Source organism: Bombina bombina, chromosome 1, assembly GCF_027579735.1.
Source record: "Bombina bombina isolate aBomBom1 chromosome 1, aBomBom1.pri, whole genome shotgun sequence".
Lineage (NCBI taxonomy): Eukaryota > Metazoa > Chordata > Amphibia > Anura > Bombinatoridae > Bombina > Bombina bombina.
In genome coordinates, this window is record NC_069499.1 from 1,486,077,503 (window position 1) to 1,486,105,403 (window position 27,901).

Consider the following 27,901-nt stretch of genomic DNA (forward strand, 5'->3'; position numbering starts at 1 on the left):
TTTAACATTGCACAAGTATTTCTTGTGAAATGCTTGTGCAATGCCGCCCCCTGCACATTTGCAGCCAATTGGCTGCTAGCAGGGGGTGTCAATCATCCCGATCGTATCGAGGCGGTTGCAAGTAGCAGACAAGTTAAGGAGTCTTATGACTGCTGCTTCTTAACTTTTGTTTCCCGCGAGCTGGAAACTTTGTGCGGAGACAGCAGCATCCGCTGCTTGTTAAATCTAGCTACCGGTCTGAACTGCAAATGAGTAGTAGATGTTTTTTCTAACAAATTTCAAAGTTATGTCTCTTTCCACTCCTCCTGTATCATGTGACAGCCATCAGCCAATCACAAATGATTATACGTATATTCTCTGAATTCTTGCACATGCTCAGCAGGAGCTGGTGATTTAAAAAAGAGTAAATATATAAAGACTGCACATTTTGTTAATTATAGGAAAATCGGAAAGTTGTTAAATTGCATGCTCTATCTGAATCATGAAAGATTAATTTTGACTTGAGTGTCCCTTTAAATTGCGTTCATATTACAAGTTGATCACGTGAGCACAATCACGATCTAAGCTAGAATGATTATCACATTCTCAGAGCTGTGGTTAACTGTTGCGAAATAAAAAATTGCACAAAACAGATAAAAAATACATAATAAAGTACAGTTACACTAATAAAAACACCATCTAATAGCAATTATTCACCACAAATATTGCACTCAAAAGTTATAAGTGTTCAAAGATATGAGGTCTTAGGCAGGCAAAGGACTTTAACATAGAGATACATACATATACTGTATATATATGTCTAAATATGTATTTGTATGTGTATACAGTGTATATATATATATATATATATATATATATATATATATATATGTCTTTATATGTGTACATATATATTCATGTATTTGTATGTGTATACATGTATTTACAGTCATATATACACATAAAAACATTAATATATATTTATATATGTACACATCTTATATAATAATTGAGTTTGTAAGCGTCCGTCGCCGTCAGCAGTTGCGCCCACATCCTTAAAGGAATGTTGGATGCGTGTGGAGCCACCTTGTGGCGACGAGACAGCTTCAGGAGCTCCAACTCTCAGCTGTAACATAGCAGCTGAGAGCTGAAGCTTCAGGCATCTGCCGCATATGGAGCCAGAGCGCAATTGGTGCTCCGCCTCCATATGAGTCCAGATGCCTGATAGTTACAGACGGTGACACTGTGTGTGTCACCGTCTGTAACGATCTTCTGCTGGTGCCGGCGGGAGGTGTGGGCGGGTGGGCAGCTCAGCAGAGAAGGGGAGGCAGTGGGAGTGCCCTAATTTAAAAAAAAAAAAAGGACAGGGGGAGAGAGACCAAAATAGAGGGGAGAGAGAGCAAAAGAAAGGGAAGAGAAATAGCAAAAGAGAGGGGGGAGAGGGAGAGCAAAAGAGAGGAAAGGTAGAGAAAAAGAGAGGGGGGCAGAGAGAAAAAGAGGGGGGAGAGAGAGAGAGCAAAAGAGAGGGGAGAGAGCATAAGAGAGGGGAGAGAGCAAAAGAGGGGAGCGAGAGAGCAAAGGAGATGGGAGAGACAGCAAAAGAGGGGGGGGAGAGAGAGCAAAAGAGATGGGAGAGAGAGATCAAAAGAGAGAGGTGAGAGAGAGCAAAAGAGAGGGGGGAGAGAGAGCAAAAGAGAGGGGAGAGGGAGAGCAAAAGAGAGGGGAGAGAGCAAAAGAGAGGGGTGAGAGAGAGCGAAAGAGAGGGGAGCGTGAGAGCAAATGAGAGGGGGAGAGAGAACAAAAGAGAGGCGAGCAAAAGAGAGGGGGAGAGAGAGCGCAAAAGAGAGGGGGAGAGAACGCAAAAGAGAGGGGGAGAGAGAGCGCAAAAGAGAGGCGGAGAGAGAGCGCAAAAGAGAGGGGGAGAGAGAGCGCAAAAGAGAGAGGGAGAGAGCAAACTAGAGGGACGAGAGAGCAAAAGAGAGGGGGCGAGAGAGCAAAAGAGAGGGGGGAGAGAAAGCAAAAGAGAGGGGGGAGAGAGAGCAAAAGAGAGGGGGAGAGAGAGCAAAAGAGAGGGGATAGAGAGAGAGCGAAACAGAGGGGAGAGAGAGAGAGCAAAAGAGAGGGGGGAGAGGGAGCGCAAAAGAGAGGGGGGAGAGAGCATAAGAGAGTGGGGAGAAAGAGCAAAAGAGAGGGGAGATAGAGCAAAAGAGAGGGGAGAGAGAGCAAAAGAGAGGGGAGAGAGAGCAAAAGAGAGGGGAGAGAGAGCAAAAGAGAGGGGCGAGAGAGCAAAAGAGAGGGGGGAGAGCAAAAGAGAGGGGGGAGAGAGTGCAAAAGTGAGGGGAGAGAGAAAGCAAAAGAGAGGGGGAGAGAGAGAGCATAAGAGAGTGGGGAGAAAGAGCAAAAGAGAGGGGAGAGAGAGCAAAAGAAAGGGGGGAGAGAGCAAAAGAGAGGGGAGAGAGAGCAAAAGAGAGGGGAGAAAGAGCAAAAGAGAGGGAGGAGAGTGAGCAAAAGAGAGGGGGAGAGAGAGCAAAACAGAGGAGGGAAAGAGCAAAAGAGAAGGGAGCAAAAGAGAGGGGGGAAGAGAGAGCAAAAGAGAGGGAGAGAGAGAGAGCAAAAGAGAGGGGGGAGAGAGCAAAAGAAAGGGGAGCAAAAGAGAGGGGGGAGAGAGAGCAAAAGAGAGGGGAGAGAGAGAGCAAAAGAGAGGGGGGAGAGAAAAAGCAAAAGAGAGGGAAGAGAGCAAAACATAGGGGAGAGAGAAAGCAAAAGAGAGGGGGGAGAGGGATAGCAAAAGAGAAGGGGGAGAGAGAGAGCATAAGAGAGTGGTGAGAAAGAGCAAAAGAGAGGGGAGAGAGAGCAAAAGAGAGGGGGGGAGAGAGCAAAAGAGAGGGGAGAGAGAGCAAAAGAGAGGGGAGAGAGAGCAAAATAGAGGGGAGAGAGAGCAAAAGAGAGGGGAGAAAGAGCAAAAGAGAGGGAGGAGAGTGAGCAAAAGAGAGGGGGAGAGAGAGCAAAACAGAGGAGGGAGAGAGCAAAAGAGAAGGGAGCAAAAGAGAGGGGGGAGAGAGAGCAAAAGAGAGGGAGAGAGAGAGAGAGCAAAAGAGAGGGGGGAGAGAGCAAAAGAAAGGGGAGCAAAAGAGAGGGGGGAGAGAGAGCAAAAGAGAGGGGAGAGAGAGCAAAAGAGAGGGGGAGAGAAAAAGCAAAAGAGAGGGGAGAGAGCAAAACATAGGTGAGAGAGCAAAAGAGAGGGGGGAGAGGGATAGCAAAAGAGAAGGGGGAGAGAGAGAGCATAAGAGAGTGGTGAGAAAGAGCAAAAGAGAGGGGAGAGAGAGCAAAAGAGAGGGGGGAGAGAGCAAAAGAGGGGGAGAGAGCAAAAGAGAGGGGAGAGAGAGCAAAAGAGAGGGGGAGAGAGCAAAATAGAGGGGAGAGAGAGCAAAAGAGAGGGGAGAGAGAGCAAAAGAGAGGGAGGAGAGTGAGCAAAAGAGAGGGAGGAGATTGAGCAAAAGAGAGGGGGAGAGAGAGCAAAAGAGAGGGGGAGAGAAAAAGCAAAAGAGAGGGGAGAGAGCAAAACATAGGTGAGAGAGCAAAAGAGAAGGGGGAGAGAGAGAGCATAAGAGAGTGGTGAGAAAGAGCAAAAGAGAGGGGAGAGAGAGCAAAAGAGAGGGGGGAGAGAGCAAAAGAGGGGGAGAGAGCAAAACATAGGTGAGAGAGCAAAAGAGAGGGATAGCAAAAGAGAAGGGGGAGAGAGAGAGCATAAGAGAGTGGTGAGAAAGAGCAAAAGAGAGGGGAGAGAGAGCAAAAGAGAGGGGGGAGAGAGCAAAAGAGGGGGAGAGAGCAAAAGAGAGGGGAGAGAGAGCAAAAGAGAGGGGGAGAGAGCAAAATAGAGGGGAGAGAGAGCAAAAGAGAGGGGAGAAAGAGCAAAAGAGAGGGAGGAGAGTGAGCAAAAGAGAGGGAGGAGATTGAGCAAAAGAGAGGGGGAGAGAGAGCAAAACAGAGGAGGGAGAGAGCAAAAGAGATGGGAGAAAAAGAGAGGGGGGAGAGAGAGCAAAAGAGAGGGAGAGAGAGCAAAAGAGAGGGGGGAGAGAGCAAAAGAAAGGGGAGCAAAAGAGAGGGGGGAGAGAGAGCAAAAGAGAGGGGAGAGAGAGAGCAAAATAGAGGGGGGAGAGAAAAAGCAAAAGAGAGGGGAGAGAGCAAAACATAGGGGAGAGAGAGAGCAAAAGAGAGGGGGGAGAGGGATAGCAAAAGAGAGGGAAGAGAGAATGCAAAAGACAGGGGAGAGAGAGAGCAAAAGAGAGGGGAAAGAGGGAGAGCAAAAGAAAAGGGGGAGAGATAGAGAGCATAAGAGAGTGGGGAGAAAGAGCAAAAGAGAGGGGGGAGAGAGCAAAAGAGAGGGGAGAGAGAGAGAGAGCAAAAGAGAGGGGGGAGAGAGAGCAAAAGAGAGGGGGGAGAGAGAGAGCAAAAGAGAGGGAAGAGAGAATGCAAAAGACAGGGGAGAGAGAGAGCAAAAGAGAGGGGAAAGAGGGAGAGCAAAAGAAAAGGGGGAGAGATAGAGAGCATAAGAGAGTGGGGAGAAAGAGCAAAAGAGAGGGGGGAGAGAGAGCAAAAGAGAGGGGGGAGAGAGAGCAAAAGAGAGGGGGAGAGAGAGCAAAAGAGAGGAGGGGGAGAGAGCAAAAGAGAAGGGGGAGACAGAGCAAAAGAGAGGGGAGAGAGGGCAAAAGGGAGGGGAAAGAGCGAGCAAAAGAGAGTTAGAGCAAAAGATAGGGGGGAGATAGAGCAAATGAGAAGAGAGATAGAGCAAATGAGAGGAGAGAGAGCAAAAGAGCAGGGAGAGAGAGCAAAAGAGAGGGGAGAGAGAGAGAGCAAAATGGGTTGTGAAAGAATCCACCTGGATGGATTCTTTCACCACCCTGCCTTTTTCGGAATCTACCTGGATGCAGCATAAGTGGATTCTTTCACCACCCTGCCATCCAGGTGGATTCAGAAAATGGCAGGGTGGTGAAAGAATCCACCTAGATGCAGAGTAAGCATTCTTTCACCATCCTGCCATTTTCGGAATCTACCTGGATTGCAGGGTGGTGAAAGAATGCACTTATGCTGCATCCAGGTGTATTCCAATAAAGGCAGGGTGGTGAAAGAATCAACCTGGCTGCAGCATAATGCTGCATCCAGGTGGATTCCAAAAATGGCAAGGTGGTTCCATCACCACAATAGATTGCCCTCTGGGCAGGCTTTCCCACTAGTATACATATAAGTGCATTAGAGCCCTTTGCCATTAAGTAGAGGAAAACATGATAAAACATATTTATGTAATATTCAAATTTAATAAAGGTTTTAACTATGTATTTACTGTAAATATTTTACATTTGCTAATGCGAATATGCTATGCTGTTTGCGCGATGGGTGTTTTTTTTTCAACAATTTTCATTTCTCCATTGACTTCTATGGAGAATGCAAAAATGCAACGTAGTTTGCTCAATCTAGGGTGTTTTTCCACTTTTTTGTCTCCATTGATTTCTATGGGGGAATACGTGCACGCAAAAACTAAAGTTAGGATTTTTACGTTTTTCGGGGTTACCGCTTGGGCAAAATAAGTTTTTTTTTAAATTTGTAATACCAATGCAACTCGGCAAGCGCAAAAAACTACTTTACTGCACCACTGGTAACCTAGCCCTTAATCTGTCCACAATTGTCCTCAGCAGAAAAGATTAGATAAGGCAAATCAAGGTATCAACATGCTAGCACCCATTGCTTTATAGAAACTCACAATGTTCAGGGTTAAATTACAGGAAAATGGGACTAAATAAATAATGAAAGTATATTACAAAGTTTCTACTACACATAAACATTAAAGGATTTATAACTACTATATAGATTTTTTTAATTGTCAATGGATTGTACCTGGATTTATTTGATAAACAGTGGCTGTTGCAGCTTATTTTACTTTACAGGTTATTTTATACCATAGGTACAAATATTGATGACTTACTTAGCGCCTTCAACAGCCAGAGAATAAAAGTGGAATTGATCAATGGAAGCAACTATGCATCTGTGTCGCCGCACAACGCAGCTCTGAATGTACAAGGCATAGGAAAGGTATGAGTGCCATTGTTCCCTGAAATATGGAGCTTTATATATATTGATTCTGCTTCTGATCAATAAATGAATGGAGAAGATTTGGGCTAAGAATTAAAATTTATTTTATTTTCTGTAATTTAGTGGGGGTTTTTTTGTACTTTAGATAATTTTATTTAATTGCAGTTAATTTAGGGAATTAATTTAATGATAGTGTAGTGTTAGGTGTAATTGTAACTTAGGTTAGGTTTTATTTTACAGGTATATTTGTATTTATTTTAACTAGGAAGTTATTAAATAGTTAATAACTATTTAATAACTATTGTACCTAGTTAAAATAAATACAAAGTTGCCTGTAAAATAAAAATAAACCATAAGATAGCTACAATGTAATTATTAGTTATATTGTAGCTATCTTAGGGTTTACTTTATAGGTAAGTATTTAGTTTTAAATAGGAATAATTTAGTGGCGGCGGTTTAGGGGGGGACAGATTAGGGGTTAATAAGTGTAATGTAGGTGGCGGTGGGCTCCGGGAGCAGCGGTTTAGGGGTTAAAAATGTATTTAGTTGCGGTGGGCTCCGGGAGCGGCGGTTTAGGGGTTAAACAATTTATTTTGTTGCGGTGGGCACTGGGAGCAGCGGTTTAGGGGGTAAACTTTATAGTATAGTGTGGGTGTTTAGTGACAGGGTACCAAGAAAGCTGTAAAAAAGCGGAAGAGCAGCGAGATCGATGACTGTTAGTTAACAACAGTCCGCTGCTCATCGCACCGTACTTGGTGCGCAGCTTTTTGACAGCTTTTTTTATAATTTTGGAGAGCGTTTTCAGGTCCGCGGCAGCGATGTTAGGCGATCTTAGGCGAGCGTATTGGTGTCGTCGAATGCAGGTAAGTTGACGGCTTAAATAGATGCCATAGTGTGAAGGAGGAGGTGTGGCCCACATTTCTCTGACGGTGTCTGCTTCATATTGTCTTTGTGAGGCAAAGTCTTGAATACCCTGCTTCATTTCTCTGCCGGTGTCTGCTACCTTCATATTGTCTCTGTGAGGCAATGTCTTGAATACCCTGCTTCATTTCTCTGCCGGTGTCTGCTACCTTCATATTGTCTCTGTGAGGCAATGTCTTGAATACCCTGCTTCATTTCTCTGCTGGTGTCTGCTACTATCTCAGAGAAATGAAGCAGGGAGACAATATGAAGGTAAGGCCTACCCCCACCCTGTATGTTACTTACTACTACTAACTTACTAGTTGCTAGGCTAGCTTCTACTCGTCTTCTAGTCCACCGTCCATGGTCTAGAGCTGCCTGGCTAGTAGTAAAGCTCCTGAATCCTACCTCTCTCGTCGTCACTGACAGAGTGACATTCCCGCCAGCCGCCACTTACTAGTACTACTACTGCCTGCTCTGAGTCTAAGTCAGTGATATGGGCAAGGCCCCCCAACCAAAACAAATATGCCGCTCCGTGCTAACACCCCAAGCCCTCCACAATGTTACCTGGGCCTCAAACCCTGCTTACAATTAAAACACATTTGAGCGTGCACCCGTTGCCGCAGCCCCGCCCCTTCCCCATGCCGCCCTTGGTAATATATATGTTTTTTAAACTGCCTTCAAAAAAGCCTTGCTTCGGTCTGCAAATTAGGCGGCCTCTGGGCTGTTGCGCCCTGTGCAACCACACAGGTCGCACACCCCAAAGGCTGGCCCTGAGTGTAACTATACTTTGCAATGTATTTTTGATGTGTTTTGTGCAACTTTTTGGTTTTGTTAAAAAGATAACCATAGCTCTGAGGATGCGGTAATGATTCTAGCGTACTTTAAACTTGTAATACAAGCGATAAACCCGACAAGCGCAAACACCCATGATAAACCTCTTATTGCTCGTTTGTTACTGTTATCGCTCCACTCATATTCTGGCCCAAAGTTCTCTAAAAAAATAAAGCAGTTTATTTTTTTTACCAGACTATCTCATTTTAAGTATTTATTAGTTTGACTGACCCTTCCACATGCTACATAGATAATAGTTAGAACATTGTAAAAGCTAATTTACAATAATTAGCTACAACAAACTAAACCACGTAAACATTAAATGGTTTGTCCTTGGACTGTTCTGCATATGCAAAACCCTGAAACATTGCTAATAAAAAACACAGTTTTAAATGGTAATGTAGATATTTTACAATGTAATGCTTAACGACTGTAATATACTATGCTTATATTAAATTAATTTTAATGACCCTTTAAGGCAAAAATAAAGGTTCTGATCAAGACATTATTTCTGAATATGTTGGCAAACAAAAGTTCTGAGACAGGGAACCTATCTGCCCAAGTTCATAGCCAGTGGGGCAGCGTCTGCCTACATTTATCATTGCTGAAGCAGATTATTGTGTAGCACCCACTCCCTGCTCTTGCACAACAAATGGCGCAAGAGCAAGGGGTTTGAATTACCCGAGGCAGATCATTCGGGTTTGATTTATCTCTGCCACTTTGGAGCTGAAGGAGAGGTTAGGAGACAGTGGCCTTATAAATGCTGCTTCTTAAAGTTAGTACATATTCTTTACAAGGTTTTTTTGGTAGCTAGGGATGTGTGACTAGCGATACTGGCAATTAAAGTTACAGTTATTGTTTTTCTGAACTTTTTGCATGTTTTTTTTTTACCCTTAGAATTATACATTTGAAATTAATTTCAATAGAACCATGGTGTATATCCTACCTGTCCTCATCAACACCATCAGTAACACTCTGCTGAGGCTATATAATGTGACCGACAGCATCAACATATGGAGCAACCCCTTCATACAGGTTGGTGATAGGAACAATATTGCATACTTTTGGTAAAACATAATAAAATTACTGCAGTGTTACTTTGGTAAATGCAATATTTATTTATTGGCACAAGGTTTGTTAGCTTATTAAAGGAACAGTCAAGTCAAAATTAAACTTTCGTAATTCAGATAGGGCATGCAATATTAAACAACTTTTTAATTTACTTTTATAATCAAAATTGCTTTGTTATCTATGTATTCTTTGTTGAAGGCTAAACCTAGGTAGGCTCATGTGGTAATTTGAATGCATGTTGACAGTTTTTCATAGTTAGCCAGTGCTAGTCCATGTGTGCTATATAGATAACATTGCACTCACTCCTGTGAAGTTATTATGAGTCAGCACTGATTGGCTAAAATGCAAGTCTGTCAAAAGAACTGAGATAAGGGGCAGGCTAAAGCGGCTTAAATACAAGGTTATCACAGAGGTAAGAAGTGTATTACTATAACAATGTTGGTTATGCAGAACTGGGGAAATGGGTAATAAAGGGATTATCTATCTTTTTAAACAATAAACCCATTTCAAGTAGACTGTCCCTTTAGTAAAGGAAAGAGACAAAAACTGATTTTTAAAATACTCAATTTTTATTATTAGGGCTATTAAAGGGACATATTCCTCAAAGTCATGTATATGGAAGCGCAACGGTTAAATATGTCTTTTCATGCCACATTACATTCCCTGTCCACCAAGTGGAGGCAAAACACCCCTAGATTCTAGAGCTTTGTTCTACCACATATTCTAAGCACTCCCTTACCATACCCAGTTAGATAGAATGCTGAGGTTCTCTGATTTGCATGTCATATTAATAGGGGTTCTCTAGCCCATCTGAGACTCATTTCCCTCCTCCTGGAAGAAGGGATAGAAGGAGTTCAGCTGGGAAGTGAAAATCTTGTCTGATTGGGAGATATTACAGAAACCCACAAGTGAAATAAAAAGATGTCCTTAGGTTAGAAAACTGTTAGAGGTCCTCTCTGAGGCCAGGTACCACTTGACACTGGTCAGTATTTTGCATGTCACCTTTACCTGGAACCGAGTGTTTCAGCCTTGCTAGATATCTCAGAGAACAGGAATCAGACACAAACAACAAGTGAAGTCTAAAATCTGTTCTGTTTATTATTAGCCAGTGCTGAGATTATATAGTATACATTGCATACGCGATTAATAGACAACGTGGGCTTCAAACACGCCCCATCATTTCAACATAATAAGTGAAAAGTTACTAGGTCTAAGAAATTAGATTGTTTTTGAAAAGTGTAAGAAACCGTGAAGCATCTATCTTGGTACAGAGATAACAGTGGTATGTGGTAGGAGCATGTTATGGAAGAAGATGCTTGGCTACACATAGTTAAAAGATATAGATGTTGTTCTGTAACAGCACACATCAGTATATTTTGTTCCACAGTATAATACACTTATAAGAAAAGGTCAGGATTAGATCAGAATGGCTGAGCAGATAAAAAATGGAGGAATAGAGATAAGATGGAGGCAGGTTGGTTATACATTCTTACATTGCCAGCTTTTATTCTAAAAGAATAACTTACAATAAAAAGGATGGTTAAGGGGTCATCGAGTTACCGGGGAGCCATCAAAGTAGTAGGTGACTCATTGAACCTCATACCCATAAGTTGACTACTAAGCCAACTGTAAGACGTAGTGCAACTCAGAAAAAGAAGTGTCATTAGATATAAACACTGTTATAATTATTCTGCTGATAAGTTGCATAAAGAAAGAAAGAATGGGTTTGGGAAGTGTGAGTGGTGGTGATTTTGTTAATGAAGCAAATAGCAAGTTTATATATCAAATATAATTTAAGTATAATAAAAATGATAAATGCTATACCCATTACAATCTTCATACGTAGGGCTCCTAGCCAGTCACCTAAACCAATAGACCATTTAAGGCCTTCAAACAAACCTTTACCTTGTTTGCGTATTTTTGACTGGACTTCATATAATTAATCAAGAGCATGATGTATCCTACCAGTATTATTGTTAATAAAAACACAACTTGTGGGGGGGCGGAGTTAGCCGTTACTGAAGCAAGACGTGTGTGTGTGGAGCTCTGCTTCAATATAGTACAAATCTCGATAAAAGGTTGAAAATTTCTCTCTTATAAAGCTGTTAAAACAGCATAATCCATCCCTAAATTACAGCTTTGCCTGTGGACTAAAAGACAGCTGGCTTAGAGACGCGGCTGCGAACTCCAGCACGTAAACTCCATTCAGACTGCCCGCCTGAGGTGCTACTGACAACTGGGAGGATTGCTCTCCGGAGGGTCGGGGCTCCGCTCAGGAGGCTGAACAACCAGAGTTGGCAGAAATCGGCAACAGATCAGTGGGCCACATACCTGCTCTACCCGCCCGAACAGACATTAACTGCTGACAGGAGGCCTGCATACATTAAGGACTTGCAACTGCCTACACCGGGCTTCCCTTAAGCTGATCAGCCGACACTGACCTTGTATCCTAGCTGGCCGCACACTTCAACCTGCTTCGGAGAGCCGGAGGTCTGCTCCAGAGCCATTACCTGTGGGTCGGGTCTGGCTGAGGTGAGGAAGAGGGCTGGAATCCCTGTGAGAAGTGAAGTCATACCTGTAGGACCTCAGCTGGAGATCATTGAGGCCGGTAGGGAGCTGGCTCTGATAAGTGGAAGAGGCGGACACCCTGTCTAGTTCTGTCGGGAGGTGCTGAGGTCCGGAGGCTGAACTTGGCTCCAGCATAGCGAGGTGCAGGGTGATCAGAAGAGGAGACTGGAAAGGGCGCGAATTTCGGCCATCTTGAGCTCCTGCCCACAGCGAACATCTAGATTAGGCGGCCCAAGCAGTGTGAAGTTTCCGGAACTTTGTCATTACTCCTATTTGGCTCTGTCTCCCTGGGGGCCTATTAAATCACAGCAGAGAGTGCCCGGAGGACCTACTGATCAGACCTGAGTACTCACGGTACACGGCAGGATCCATATAGACGTGTCTGCCCCATGCGAAAAGGTGAGACTAATATTTACCTCTTTATTTAACCTCAACCTGCCATCTGGATAACCTAACCCTAACTTTTATATAGAAACACTCAGGGGCAAGTGACGACGTTCCTGTCAGAACTGGGGGGCACACCATTCTTGCTTATGCTCTCTGGGACACTGACATTACTAATACTGCTGGAGACACATAGGCCTAGATTTAGAGTTCGGCGGTAGCCGTCAAAACCAGCGTTAGAGGCTCCTAACGCTGGTTTTGGCCGCCCGCTGGTATTTGGAGTCAGTGATTAAAGGGTCTAACGCTCACTTTTCAGCCGCGACTTTTCCATACCGCAGATCCCCCTACGCCATTTGCGTAGCCTATCTTTTCAATGGGATCTTCCTAACGCCGGTATTTAGAGTCGTTTCTGCAGTGAGCGTTAGAGCTCTAACGACAAGATTCCAGCCGCCTGAAAATAGCAGGAGTTAAGAGCTTTCTGGCTAACGCCGGTTTATAAAGCTCTTAACTACTGTACCCTAAAGTACACTAACACCCATAAACTACCTATGTACCCCTAAACCGAGGTCCCCCCACATCGCCGCCACTCGATTAAAATTTTTAACCCCTAATCTGCCGACCGCCACCTACGTTATACTTATGTACCCCTAATCTGCTGCCCCTAACACCGCCGACCCCTGTATTATATCTATTAACCCCTAACTTGCCCCCCACAACGTCGCCGCAAGCTACTTAAAATAATTAACCCCTAATCTTCCGACCGCAAATCGCCGCCACCTACGTTATCCCTATGTACCCCTAATCTGCTACCCCTAACATCGCCGACCCCTATGTTATATTTATTAACCCCTAATCTGCCCCCCTCAACGTCGCCGACACCTACCTACACTTATTAACCCCTAATCTGCCGAGCGGACCTGAGCGCTACTATAATAAAGTTATTAACCCCTAATCCGCCTCACTAACCCTATCATAAATAGTATTAACCCCTAATCTGCCCTCCCTAACATCGCCGACACCTACCTTCAATTATTAACCCCTAATCTGCCGACCGGAGCTCACCGCTATTCTAATAAATGTATTAACCCCTAAAGCTAAGTCTAACCCTAACACTAACACCCCCCTAAGTTAAATATAATTTTTATCTAACGAAATAAATTAACTCTTATTAAATAAATAATTCCTATTTAAAGCTAAATACTTACCTGTAAAATACATCCTAATATAGCTACAATATAAATTATAATTATATTATAGCTATTTTAGGATTAATATTTATTTTACAGGCAACTTTGTAATTATTTTAACCAGGTACAATAGCTATTAAATAGTTAAGAACTATTTAATAGTTACCTAGTTAAAATAATAACAAAATTACCTGTAAAATAAATCCTAACCTAAGATATAATTAAACCTAACACTACCCTATCAATAAAATAATTAAATAAACTACCTACAATTACCTACAATTAACCTAACACTACACTATCAATAAATTAATTAAACACAATTGCTACAAATAAATACAATTAAATAAACTATCTAAAGTACAAAAAATAAAAAAGAACTAAGTTACAGAAAATAATAAAATATTTACAAACATAAGAAAAATATTACAACAATTTTAAACTAATTACACCTACTCTAAGCCCCCTAATAAAATAACAAAGCCCCCCAAAATAAAAAATTCCCTACCCTATTCTAAAATACAAATATTACAAGCTCTTTTACCTTACCAGCCCTGAACAGGGCCCTTTGCGGGGCATGCCCCAAGAATTTCAGCTCTTTTGCCTGTAAAAAAAAACATACAATACCCCCCCCCCAACATTACAACCCACCACCCACATACCCCTAATCTAACCCAAACCCCCCTTAAATAAACCTAACACTAATCCCCTGAAGATCTTCCTACCTTGTCTTCACCATACCAGGTTCACCGATCCGTCCTGGCTCCAAGATCTTCATCCAACCCAAGCGGGGGTTGGCGATCCATAATCCGGTGCTCCAAAGTCTTCCTCCTATCCGGCAAGAAGAGGACATCCGGACCGGCAAACATCTTCTCCAAGCGGCATCTTCTATCTTCTTCCATCCGATGACGACCGGCTCCATCTTGAAGACCTCCAGCGCGGATCCATCCTCTTCTTCCGACGACTAGACGACGAATGACGGTTCCTTTAAGGGACGTCATCCAAGATGGCGTCCCTCGAATTCCGATTGGCTGATAGGATTCTATCAGCCAATCGGAATTAAGGTAGGAATTTTCTGATTGGCTGATGGAATCAGCCAATCAGAATATAGTTCAATCCGATTGGCTGATCCAATCAGCCAATCAGATTGAGCTCGCATTCTATTGGCTGATCGGAACAGCCAATAGAATGCGAGCTCAATCTGATTGGCTGATTGGATCAGCCAATCGGATTGAACTATATTCTGATTGGCTGATTCCATCAGCCAATCAGAAAATTCCTACCTTAATTCCGATTGGCTGATAGAATCCTATCAGCCAATCGGAATTCGAGGGACGCCATCTTGGATGACGTCCCTTAAAGGAACCATCATTCGTCGTCTAGTCGTCGGAAGAAGAGGATGGATCCGCGCTGGAGGTCTTCAAGATGGAGCCGGTCGTCATCGGATGGAAGAAGATAGAAGATGCCGCTTGGAGAAGATGTTTGCCGGTCCGGATGTCCTCTTCTTGCCGGATAGGAGGAAGACTTTGGAGCACCGGATTATGGATCGCCAACCCCCGCTTGGGTTGGATGAAGATCTTGGAGCCAGGACGGATCGGTGAACCTGGTATGGTGAAGACAAGGTAGGAAGATCTTCAGGGGATTAGTGTTAGGTTTATTTAAGGGGGGTTTGGGTTAGATTAGGGGTATGTGGGTGGTGGGTTGTAATGTTGGGGGGGGGGTATTGTATTTATTCTTTTACAGGCAAAAGAGCTGAAATTCTTGGGGCATGCCCCGCAAAGGGCCCTGTTCAGGGCTGGTAAGGTAAAAGAGCTTGTAATATTTGTATTTTAGAATAGGGTAGGGAATTTTTTATTTTGGGGGGCTTTGTTATTTTATTAGGGGGCTTAGAGTAGGTGTAATTAGTTTAAAATTGTTGTAATATTTTTCTTATGTTTGTAAATATTTTATTATTTTCTGTAACTTAGTTCTTTTTTATTTTTTGTACTTTAGATAGTTTATTTAATTGTATTTATTTGTAGCAATTGTGTTTAATTAATTTATTGATAGTGTAGTGTTAGGTTAATTGTAGGTAATTGTAGGTAGTTTATTTAATTATTTTATTGATAGGGTAGTGTTAGGTTTAATTATATCTTAGGTTAGGATTTATTTTACAGGTAATTTTGTTATTATTTTAACTAGGTAACTATTAAATAGTTCTTAACTATTTAATAGCTATTGTACCTGGTTAAAATAATTACAAAGTTGCCTGTAAAATAAATATTAATCCTAAAATAGCTATAATATAATTATAATTTATATTGTAGCTATATTAGGATGTATTTTACAGGTAAGTATTTAGCTTTAAATAGGAATTATTTATTTAATAAGAGTTAATTTATTTCGTTAGATAAAAATTATATTTAACTTAGGGGGGTGTTAGTGTTAGGGTTAGACTTAGCTTTAGGGGTTAATACATTTATTAGAATAGCGGTGAGCTCCGGTCGGCAGATTAGGGGTTAATAATTGAAGGTAGGTGTCGGCGATGTTAGGGAGGGCAGATTAGGGGTTAATACTATTTATGATAGGGTTAGTGAGGCGGATTAGGGGTTAATAACTTTATTATAGTAGCGCTCAGGTCCGCTCGGCAGATTAGGGGTTAATAAGTGTAGGCAGGTGTCGGCGACGTTGTGGGGGGCAGATTAGGGGTTAATAAATATAACATAGGGGTCGGCGATGTTAGGGCAGCAGATTAGGGGTACATAGGGATAACGTAGGTGGCGGCGGTTTACGGAGCGGCAGATTAGGGGTTAAAAGTGTAATGCAGGGGTCAGCGATAGCGGGGGCGGCAGATTAGGGGTTAATAAGTGTAAGGTTAGGGGTGTTTAGACTCGGGGTACATGTTAGAGTGTTAGGTGCAGACGTAGGAAGTGTTTCCCCATAGGAAACAATGGGGCTGCGTTAAGAGCTGAACGCTGCTTTTTTGCAGGTGTTAGGTTTTTTTTCAGCTCAAACTGCCCCATTGTTTCCTATGGGAGAATCGTGCACGAGCATGTTTTTGATGCCGGCCGCGTCCGTAAGCAACTCTGGTATCGAGAGTTGCATTTGCGGTAAATATGCTCTACGCTCCTTTTTTGGAGCCTAACGCAGCATTTGTTTGAACTCTCGATACCAGAGTTAAATTTATGGTGCGGCCAGAAAAAAACCCGCGGAGCGTTAACAGCCCTTTTACCGCCGAACTCCAAATCTAGGCCTTAGTATTAAGGAACAGCTTTAGCTGGTATCTGTGGTCCCCTGGAGGACTGATAAAATCCTAATTCCACCTATATCTGAACATTCCCACGGTGTCTGGCAAGGGCCCCCTGAGGGCTATTGATGTTTATTGCCCTACACTGCCATGCAGGCCTAGGTACCTTATTAACTGTGGATTGCAGCTGCTCTATCCCTGCCAGGAGGGCTCAGACATACGCCGTGTTCTGTGCTAACTATTACTACAAGTTAAGAGCTTTGGCGTCTCTAGATTATATCATAGGCCAACATAAAACAACTCCTGGGCAGTTATATGAAGTATTTAACTTGGTTTCTTGCACAGACTTGCCATTTTAACTATATGCATAAAGCTGCTGCGTCAGCAACATTGTCTTTGAGCCTTGAGCCAAAGTGGAGTGTTCAATCCATTTTTGTTTGTTAACACATATTTTCTCCTACAGGTTCCCAGTACAGCACCACTCATAACTGCCCCATAGTATTTTTGGCCCAGCCCTGTGTCCCTTTTTGAGTGATTGGAGTTATCCCAAGGTCCACAGTCTATTACAGACTGTTATACAGATAGTTAGGGGCCCTTACTGGCCACTGACCTGGGGCATCACCGCCCTGACAGTTTGCACAGCTTAGAAGGCTCAGCACAGAGGTTCTCCCATTGTACGGCCCTACTAAGGATCACTTAATTAGCTTTAACATAATCTGAGCAATTGCAGGGGACTATTGCTGGTCAACTGTGAAGTAGCCTGTTGAAAATATTCAAACCCGCTTAGAAACCTGTAAACCCCCATACTTCTGGCCCACCCATGTAGCGGGCTAGTCACTTCCACTTACCCACCCCCTTCCTTTGCATTATAGCCCCTTCTCCCTCTAAATTAATTGGCTGAGGCCCCTGATTGCTTAGACCCCAATACTCATACCACAGTATTCTCCACCATCTTGCCTTGATCACTCACAGGGCTTTTAATACCTAAGGTTGCTCTAAATATTGGTGTATACTATTCTCTGTCTTCTCTACACTTTGTTTGTTAAGATATACATACAAGTCTCGCTGAACGGGACTGGCTGCATTGGTCCCCCTCGCGCCTCCTCCTTTCTGGCCCAGCTTGTCTGGGTTGGTCACTTCCACTCTCCTTTTCCCCTTCCTCTTGGTCGTATCCCCCTTCCCTGAGGCGTGTGGGGGCTCTTAGGAGCCGTCACAAATTACCATCACACGGTCCACTCACTGGACCATCTCTATCATTGATGTAAGGGTTTCACATCATGTGCCAGGTGTAATTTATGCCGAGGGCTGTGCTGGCCCCGCTCTTACAGTGTAACATTTACCACCAATGCTTTAACTAGGTGTTGAAGTTTCAACTTATGTGATAACCTAGATACTTTTCTCTGTCTATGTGATTAATCCAGTGGTTTAACGGTGCATCTGTATATAAGTGATCAGGGTGGTCCTCCATTGCAACTGAACGATCCTTCCTTTGGTCCTCCTATTCTGCCAAATATGTCGCACTCTGCTAGAAAAAATACCAAGCCCCAAGCGGCCTCGAAAAAGACTGTTCTTGACCATTTCTCTCAGCCTCGCAAGGGGTCTACTCCTATGAACAAGGATGTTAGTGATCCTGAGTCACAAGATGAGGGTTCCCAATCGAGCTCTCAGTCTGTTGCCCACCTCAATCACTACATTACCGAAAGTACCCTGCAGAAACTCTTAGCAGCCCAGACCAAATCTATCACCACTGAGATTCAGAGAAGTTCAGCTGAACTTAAAAAAGAAATTTTAGAAATTGGTGATAGAGTAGACTCACTTGAACGACAACAAGATGATCTGGCTACCGACAACTCAAACCTACTAGCCTATGCAGAAAATCTTGCCGAACAAATCTCCCAACTTGAGCTAAAGCTAGCAGATGTGGAAGATAGGGCTAGGAGGAACAACATCAGGTTCAGAGGCATCCCAAAGTCGGTTACCACGGGTGGCTTACAGGAGTACCTCATCTCTTTGTTCGCCGCATTCTTGGGCCCGTTGGAGGGCAACCTGCATACTATGGAAAGGGCCCACAGGGCTCTAAGACCACGTTCAGTTTCATCAGACAAGCCGCGAGATGTAGTGGTCTGCTTCCACCACTTTACCTTTAAAGACCAGTTGATGCAAGCGGCATACGGTAAACCCACTCTACCAGATGATTTCAAGGATATCCAACTCTTACCCGACCTCTCCTCACATACATTGCAGCAGCGAAAACTCTATGCTCCAATTACCACTCAACTGAGGAAAGCAGGGATCAAATATAGGTGGGGATTTCCCACTAAATTGATTGTGACCAGGGACAACCAAACCCACATTCTTACTTCACCCTCTATGGGGGGCACTCTATTAGCCAACTGGGGCCTCCAAACTGCCCCTGACAACCAGCAAGAGGTCTGCTCCAGACTGCGGGTCACAGCCCCGGAGTGGTCCATTAAAGAACAGAGGCCAAAGAGATCAAAACCTAACCCCCCTGACCACATTATGAGGCCTCCAGCCTCACCTACTTGAGGATGTTGAACCACAATTAAATATCAATGTCATTTTCAAATACTGTTATTCATCTACCTGTTTAATGTTAATGTATCTAGCTCTAAATAGAGCCTGAGTATTTATATGTCTACTCAGTTACTTTGTTTTGTTTTTGTAGAAGAGCGGGGCTACTTGCGCTAGTCCCTCTACCTCTCAGTTAAGGTTAACCCCCCCCCCCCAATTTTTGGTGCCCACCCTAGGGCCCTACATAGGTGGACTACTTCCACTTGCTTCCCTTCATCCCCCACCCCCCCTACCCAATCTTTGATCCCTATCCTTCCCTCCATCCTCGTAACAGACCTCTAAATGGCCTCCCTCAGGTTCCTTACACACAATGTTAGAGGCCTCAATACTGTAGGCAAGAGATGCCTCCTGTCCCGCTCCCTGCGCCATCATAGGGCAGATGTAGCTTTTCTCCAAGAGACCCACCTATTAGTGGACTCCCCTCCTCTCCATACATCTAGGGAATACCCAGTTTTCGAGGCGTCCTCCTTCACCAAAAAAGCCAGAGGAGTAGCCATTCTAATACACAAAAGAGTGGCCTATGAGCCCCTCTTCATATTTAGAGACCCCCAAGCCAGATACCTCATTCATATTTGCAATCTAGACCACGTCACATATACTCTGGTTTCAGTCTATCTCCCAAACTCCCCCCAGCCTAGGTACCTCAGGAAAGTTCTCCTGCATGTGGATAAAGTCAAACAGGGCAGGGTAATCCTTGCAGGTGACCTGAACATGGTGTGGGATGAGAAGATAGATAGGAAAACTGGCCCTTCTAAAAGACTTCCCTCCAGCAGCAACCCAACCAGTCGCAGATTCAGGGAACTTATGTGCCAGTTTACTTACATCCTCTAGACAAGGACTTCACCCACTTCTCCCACCCACACACTACATACTCTAGGCTGGACTATTTCTTTTGTCACCCCATGGATCTGGACCTGGTCCGCTCCGCAAGCATACATTCCGTGGTCGGATCATGACCTTGTCACACTGGATATAGTCTCTAGCCACACTACTAGGACCAGAGCCTCTTGGAGGCTGCCGCACCATCTCCTTTCAGATGTCCCATTCAGAGAGGAGATCAGGAAGGAGATCCGCTTCACCCTCCAGACCAATGATACCCCAGATATTAGCGAAAACACAATATGGGGAGCGTTCAAGGCTACCCTTCGAGGTCTCTTCATTCGCAAGCAGGCTCACCTCAGAAAGCAGGCAGGCCTCTCCCTATCCCAGGCAAATTGCAGACTGCGGGTCCTTGAGACCCAACGACGGATCTCGGATCCCATAGCACACAAATACGAGGTAGAAGATATTAGGCAGCACATCTGCCAGCTAGAATTCCACAGGACGCAATCTAATCTCCTTCGTTTAAAACACCTCTTATATTCTAAAGGCAATAAAGCAGACTCTTTACTTGCCAATAAAATTAGGCAACGCACGGTTGCCTCCCGCATCCACGAAATCAAGCAGGGAACACAATCTTTTAGACTCCCCTCCCAAATTGGCCGACAGTTCAATAAGTTCTACTCCGAACTCTACAATATAGGTGACACGACTACAATCGGGAAAGCCCCCTCGGAAAACATAAGTTCATTCCTCCAATCTTTAAACCTCCCCACCCTGGACAAAACTCATATAGAGTGCATTGACACTCCGATCACTGGCCAAGAGGTCAAGCTGGTCATTAAAAAGCTCAAGTCCCTTAAAGCCCCCGGACCGGACGGCTTTACGGCTATTTTTTACAAGACATACCTGAAAGAACTCGTCCCTATGCTCACCAGATTCTTCAATAAGGCAATGTCCACAGGGAAATTTGACAGATAATTTTTAGAGGCCTCTATCATTACTATTCCTAAACCCAATAAAGACCCAACCCTATGCGCTAATTACCGACCCATTTCGCTCATCAATACCGACGTTAAGATTTACGCCAAAATTCTTGCTAACTGGTTAGCAAAATTGCTCCCAGCCCTTATCGATCCGGATCAAGTTGGTTTTATCCCAGGGAGAGAGGGCCCGGACAACACCAGGAGGCTCCTTGACATCCTACTAGAAGCCAAGAGACTTGACAGGCCACTCGCGGTGCTTTCTCTAGATGCTGAGAAGGCCTTTGACCGCGTCAGATGGGAATACCTCTGGCGGGTCTTAGAGAACTTCCAGTTCCCCACGCAAATCATACGCGCAATTAAGGCCTTATATTCCTCCCCAATAGCCTCAGTAAGAGGATTGGGATTTGCCCCCACCTCCTTTTCTATTTCCAATGCACCCAACAGGGTTGCCCCCTCTCCCCGATCCTGTTTGCGTTAGCCATGGAACCCTTGGCCGCGGCAATTAGAGCAGATAAGGAGATATTGGGAATTACCCTGCATTGCACGGTCCATAAGGTGGCCCTATTTGCCGACGATACTACTTTGTTTCTCTCCAGACCCCTGAGTGAGATCCCGAGACTCTTTTCCCTCCTCGAGATGTTTAGTACCATGTCGTACTATAAGTTAAACCATTCAAAATCGGAAATATTTACATCCGGGTTCCCTGAAGAGGTCTCTAGAAGCCTATGCAAAAAATATAAGTTTATCCCTAGCCATAAGTTCGTCTCCCACCTCGGAGTTAAACTGTCCGACTCTCCCTCCCAAATTATCGATGACAACTTCAAACCCCTATTAGCCGAGCTTCGGTCCCTGCCTGCGAGGTGGAATTTCAAATGTGTCTCCTGGTTGGCCCGCATAGCGGCCCTAAAGATGAGTTACCTTCCTAAATTTACATATGCCCTTCGCTGTCTCCAAATCAGGGTGCCCAGAACCCTTCTTATACAATTCCAGTGCGCTTGTACTAAGTACATTTGGCAGGGCAAGCCCCCTAGAGTTGCCCATAACATTCTTCAATACCCTAGAATGCATGGCGGTGTGGCTTCCCCCTCCATCTTCAGGTACGCGGATGCTGCTATGCTCACCCATATCTCCCAATGGGGAGTTAATGGGTCGGATTGCAAATGGAGAACAATCGAGCAAGCCTCCCTACCACACAATCTTACTCTGAGGGACCTGATATGGACGCCACCCCACTGTAGGAGGAACCTAGGCATCACAAACCCGATTGTACGGGAATGTCTGTCCGCCTGGGACCGCCTGCGGCATAACCCTAAGGTTGCTCCCCATCCTTCGCCAATTACTTCCATTGCCGGCCTCTTGTCAGGCCTACCCGACTCACACCTGACTGCTTGGGCTAGACTGGGTGTCACGAGAGTGTCAGACCTTTGGTCTACCTCTCCTCAAGTTGCCTTCTCCCCCTTTACCCAACTTAATGTCTCCCTGTCCACCCCACCGTATTTGAAGTTTGAACACTCAAGGGTCATTAGCCTGCTGTCCAGATGGGGTTTCAAACCCTCTTTGCCTCGGCAACTCACCATTTGGGAAGCTAGATGGCAACAGGGGCTCAGGCTAGGTAAACCATTATCCTTACATTACACCCTTATGGAAGGTGCTGCCCCAGCTGATAAAGCTCAACATATTTTAAAATGGGAACGGAGGTTTGACTTCATGAAACCCCTCGAGGAGTGGCAACGCGCGCTCCTATTGACAAAGAAAACCCTCCACTGCATTACCATCCTAGAAACCTACATAAAGGTACTCACGCATTGGTACTATGTCCCAGCTCGACTCGCAAAAATGTTCCCTGGGGCCTCCCCCACCTGCTGGAGAGATTGCTCACATATAGGGGACATGATCCACATTTGGTGGAGTTGTCCCAGACTCAAACCCATCTGGCACAAATGCTTCTCTACACTAGCCAGCCTAGGTATCAATCTACCTAGAACACCCGAGACGGCCCTTTTCCACCTGGGCACATGTAAACTCCCCAAACAACATGGCTCCCTTAGTGTCTATCTCCTGTCAGCAGTTAAACTTAATATAGCGAGATCTTGGAAACGATCCCTTCCCCCGGCCTGGTCGGATATTGTATCTACTATGGCCTACATATACTCTATGGAGAAGAGCATTTATTATGCTTCTGGTAGGTCTGATTTCTTTGAACTAACCTGGTCCGATTGGAAAAGAAGGTTTGACACTCTCTGGCTCCCCAGCTTTGACACCTAGGTCCCAGTACACCCCCAATCACACCTACAGAACCGTGGCCATATCTATGTAACTCTGAACTGGCTTCTCTCATGATTGTTTATGAAAAGTTTAAAAAATCATGAAGCATCAACCAGAGATAACAGTGGTATGTGGTGGACCCATGTTATGAAAGATGATGGTTTGCTACACATAGTTACAAGATAGACATGTTGTTCTGTAATAGCACACATCAGTAGATTTTGTTCCACAGTTTAATTAACTTATAATAAAAGGTCAGGATTAGTTCAGAATGGCTGATCAGATACGAAATGGAGGAATAGAGACAAGATGGCAGTTTGGTTATATATTCTTGCAAACACATTCATTCCCTGTTAAGTGCTGCACATGCTTGAGGTGGATGAACTGACTAGTCCTTATAAAGCTAACACTAAAATGCTAGATACGTTCTTAGTCTGCCCCTAAACAGTTAGTTTCTTTCCTTATCCCTGAATCTGTTACTGGTTTGGTCTCTAAGCAGTGGAACACATTTGTAGTGCCTTATTTTCCTTTTGTTACTTTTAAAGCTATGTTTGCGTTGCCAACCTCTACTTTGGAGGTATGGGAGACTTTCTCCACTTTAGCAAAGCAGACTAAACCTTTAGAGAAAAGTACCCCTGTCAAGGTATTTGAAATATTATTAAATAATATATAGAGGTATATTTGTCTTTATTTAATAGATCTGTGGATATGAACATGGTCTGTAGGACAAAGGATTAGATCTCCCCCACTCCAATTGCACAGGAGACATTCTTGGCTGAAAGGAGAACAAAGGATTATCTCTGGGAGATATCACACACTCAATATGTTAAATTATGCAATTGTATAATTTAGCAAGGAACTAAAATATAACATAGTTTCAGGATACAGGCAAATATATGGAGACGAAATGTCTGAATTACCCTTTTGGAACTGATCAAAATCATGGAGAGACAGCTTTTATGCACATGGTGTTAATTTTTAAATACACATCTGCACTGCTGGCTAAACAGGAAATATGCTGTTTTAAAGACTCTTACAACTCCTCATGGATTGACCCCATGTGGAGCAATAAAGGCCTTGGAAAACACAGACAAATGCTAAGGTGTGACTCTGGAAGTTCACGTAAGCAGACAGCAAATAAACATTTTTTTTTTCTCTCTCTGTTTAAATACATGCCCCAGAATGTATTAAATATAGAAATTTGGGAAATTGTCTAAATTCTATATTATTATTACATGGGTATTTGCTAAGCTTGGGAGGTAACTGTTTTAGTCAGTCAAAAATGTGTAATAACCTCTGTTTTTGCTTATATTTTTCAGACAGATAAATTCAGATATACATAGAAATGATATATATGTTTTGAAAACACAAAAGATCTTACTTAGCCTCTGTGTTTTTAAGAATATAAATAAATACTTATGGACCATACACATACTAATGATTGGATCATCTCTAATAATTATTTCTATTTTTATTGCAGACAACCATTGGTCATGAGCATCAATCTTAGAAAGAGACGGAATGCCGCATGAAATGAATTAAGTCATATCATATAAACATACAAATAAATGTTTATAAAGTTTCACATACATCTTTTAAAATATAGTGAGATGAAAATATGGAAGTTACTTTGATGTGATATGACTATGAGATATATATTTGATGTGATATAACTATGAAATATAAGTTATTTTAATATAATGTTAGATATGTGATGTTTCATATCAAAATGATCAGAAAATTCATTAAGATATAACTTATCCAAAACAAATATTATGAATAGTTGTCGCAGTAAATTATGATAAAAATTAATAACCATTTCATAGAAATACTGACTTAAGCTGTTTCAAATGTTGCTGTGTCTGTTTGTGCTGCCACCTGGTGTTATGTTGCGAGAACTACAGCCAGAAGGTTCTTTCTGGCTGTTAAAAATGAAATTTCCAAGGGCCAATCCGATTTAGACTTCCCAGATAACCAATGGGAAGGTCAGCTCCCGTAGTGCCACCCACATGATGTCATCAATGATTATATAATGGGAGTGTTGAATGCACAAGAGAGAGTTGTCTGTAACTTGTTGAAAATTAGTGATCTGATTTTGGCTGCGATATACCTGAAAAAAAAAAGTTCACTTCAGCAAGGAGCTTAAAACTTATCCTTGATTTGTGCAAAAACCTTCTTTCAAATGAGATGACCTAAAGACCGCTACGAATTGGTTCAAAATTGGTGAAGTATATTGTATTTTAAATTGGTAGTTATAAGCCTAGGTTTTGTTCAAATCTGTGTCTGAATTGGCTAAGTAACTCATCTATACAAGTTCTGATATTGTCGGTTAATTTTGTATTAGGATAAATTGCAGTTAAATAGCAGAATATATATTTTATCCTATTGTTTTATAAACACTGTTTAGAATTGTATTGCTTGGATGTTAAAGGTTTTTAGTCCCATTGTGTTAAATAAATAAGGCTGAATTGTGAAGGTATATTGTTCTGGGTTTTGTAAGAAGAATAGCATATCTTAAGAGTTGGTTCTAACGCATATAAACTTTTATTTAGTTTCCTTTTATTGCAAATATAGTTCAATATGTTTATGGATATTAACTAAATAAAAGAATTCAGATATTTATATTAATTGTATGGTCTAGTAGGTGCATGGTTGATAAGGGTTTCTATTTCTTTGTATTGTGTTTATAACCCTGCCATAAACTTATATATATTATTTGGATAGCACTGCTAAGATTTTCATAAATATACTGACATAATAATTGGAGGCACTGCTGAGATTTAATAATATCCATCATAATTGATATAATATATTTGTAAATAAACAGAAATTATTATAAAAGAAAAAAAAAAAAAAATTCATATTTCGATATTAATATTTTGAAGATATATTTTTTTTTTGAAAAGTTGAAATATTAATTTTCATATTTCGAGATTGACATTAATATCTTGAAATATTATTAAAGATTAATTTTGAAAAATTAATAAAAATATTAATTTTTCATATTTCAAAATTAGTCAAAAATATTAATTTTTCATATTTTCAAAGTTAATCAAAAATATTAATTTCTCATATTTTGGAATATTAATTTTTCATATTTCAAAATTAATAATATTTTTTTTTTTGAAATATAAAAATTTTCCTTCTCTCTTTTTATTGGCAAAAATTGTATTAGCGTTTTAGTTTAACTAAGTACTAAACCAATATAATAATGTCTGTAGCCAGAAGTGACTCATTTAATTCTATACATAGCAATGAAATTGGTCCCATAACCATACCTATTACTAAAGGTCAGGTCCTTAAGAAAGATATCTTAAGTTACCTTAAAGGGAAGTTTAATATTGCGGGTGAATTAAATGATTTTATTGATATGCTTGAAACTAGGGCTAAAAATATTACCGTTAATAATAATATGTGGAATGAAGAGAATGAATTCTTCCAGGAATTATTAATGATTAATCAATGCGAAGCTCCCAAAAAGCGAGACGAACTAATACTAAAATCCTGGCCCCTTTTAATATGCATAATTGACGAAATGTCGTTTTGTGTCACAGACAAACGATTGCAAATACAGGAGCTAGAAAATAGTATTCGTTCCTCGCGCAGACGCGAAGAGGGTTTAAAAACAGCCAAAAATAAAATGGATGAATTTGCCCAAAACCTAGCCACCTTAGATAAGCACAATATGGACTTAATCGCGCAGATACAAGATTTAAATAAACAGCTTGCGCAAAGCCAGAGAGAATTAAGCGATTTAAAAAGGTCATATCGCCATAATGAAAACCCCTATATTAGCAATGAGAATAATACAGATAATGCTAACTCCTTTAGCGAACGCGTCAGGGACGAGGTACGAAAATATATAGAACAACATAGACAAATGACCCCTAACGGGTCAGAAGTAGATTTCCCAAATAGACAATCCCCTCAGGATGTAAATCCAGAGGACAGCTGTAGCGCAGCTGATGCGGGGGAGGGAAACTCTAACAGAGAGTCCCAAAATAAGTCTGATAAAGTCTATGATTCCCATAAAATAATCACCTTCGTACAACGCGCAGTACCTATATTCTCCAATAAGGGAACAACATCTGTAATTGATCATTTACAGGCTTTTGAAAATGCGTTAGCTATAATGAATGTTACAAGTGAGAAATTGAAAATTGAATTTCTACCTTGGGTATTTGACAGTAAGCATCACAAATTCTTTGCCTCACTAAAGGATATGAATATTCATTCCTGGAATGGGGTAAAACGACAATGCAGAAAAGAATTCGGGCAATATCGCACTAAAACTGCTGCGAAGATAGCGGTATATGGTTTAAAGTGTCGTGCGAATCAGAGTCCAATCGAATTCCTTTCTGTATTGAAAAATGCGTACAGTATGGCTGAAGATAATCCCAAATTTGACGGCTCAGAATTTGTAAATTTATTTTTTGAAGCACTGCCTACACCCATCAAAATTAACTTAGCTAGAGATTTTGATGAGGACTGCTCATTGGAATGGCTGATCAAAGAGAGTACAAAATTATACTCTATTCAGCAGTCCAGTGAGCAGGGGGTTAAAAAGGAGTCAAAACCCAAAATTGTGGCAGAAACTAGGGTGTCACCTAGCCCCCTCAATTTGGAGTCTAACAAGAGGACTTATGCAGAGGTGGCCAGTCAAAACAGGCCATCTCCACAGAGGTTTAATTCTGCCCCTCCCCCTACACAGGTTGAGGCGCAGGGAGACTATAACCAAAGTGGGGGACATAATCAGGTGAATAATTACTCACAAAGAGAATACTCACCAAATAATTGGTATCCGCGCAAGGGTAGATACAATAGACGGCGAAGATATTCTCAGGGTAACCAGACACCCCAGGTATATAATGCTCCCCAAAGTACTAACGCTGAACAAGCTGAACCCCAGGGGCAACCACGCCAGAATAGAAATAGTGGCCCTGATTCTGAGGGAACGCAATGGTCCAGGAATCAGTACAATGGGGCACCAAGAGATAGGCCCA

General features: G+C 42.5%; 1 protein-coding gene across 2 annotated transcripts in view; it reads left to right on the forward strand.

Annotated features, from left to right (window-relative positions):
* Window positions 1–27,901, forward strand: part of ABCA5 (ATP binding cassette subfamily A member 5) — a 477,891-nt gene that overhangs the window by 269,946 nt on the left and 180,044 nt on the right. For both annotated transcript variants that reach the window (XM_053707235.1, XM_053707226.1), the window contains exons 21-22: window positions 5,939–6,066; window positions 8,698–8,835. In XM_053707235.1, coding sequence (XP_053563210.1) covers window positions 5,939–6,066; window positions 8,698–8,835 — 266 coding nt within the window. The remainder of the gene's footprint in view (window positions 1–5,938; window positions 6,067–8,697; window positions 8,836–27,901) is intronic.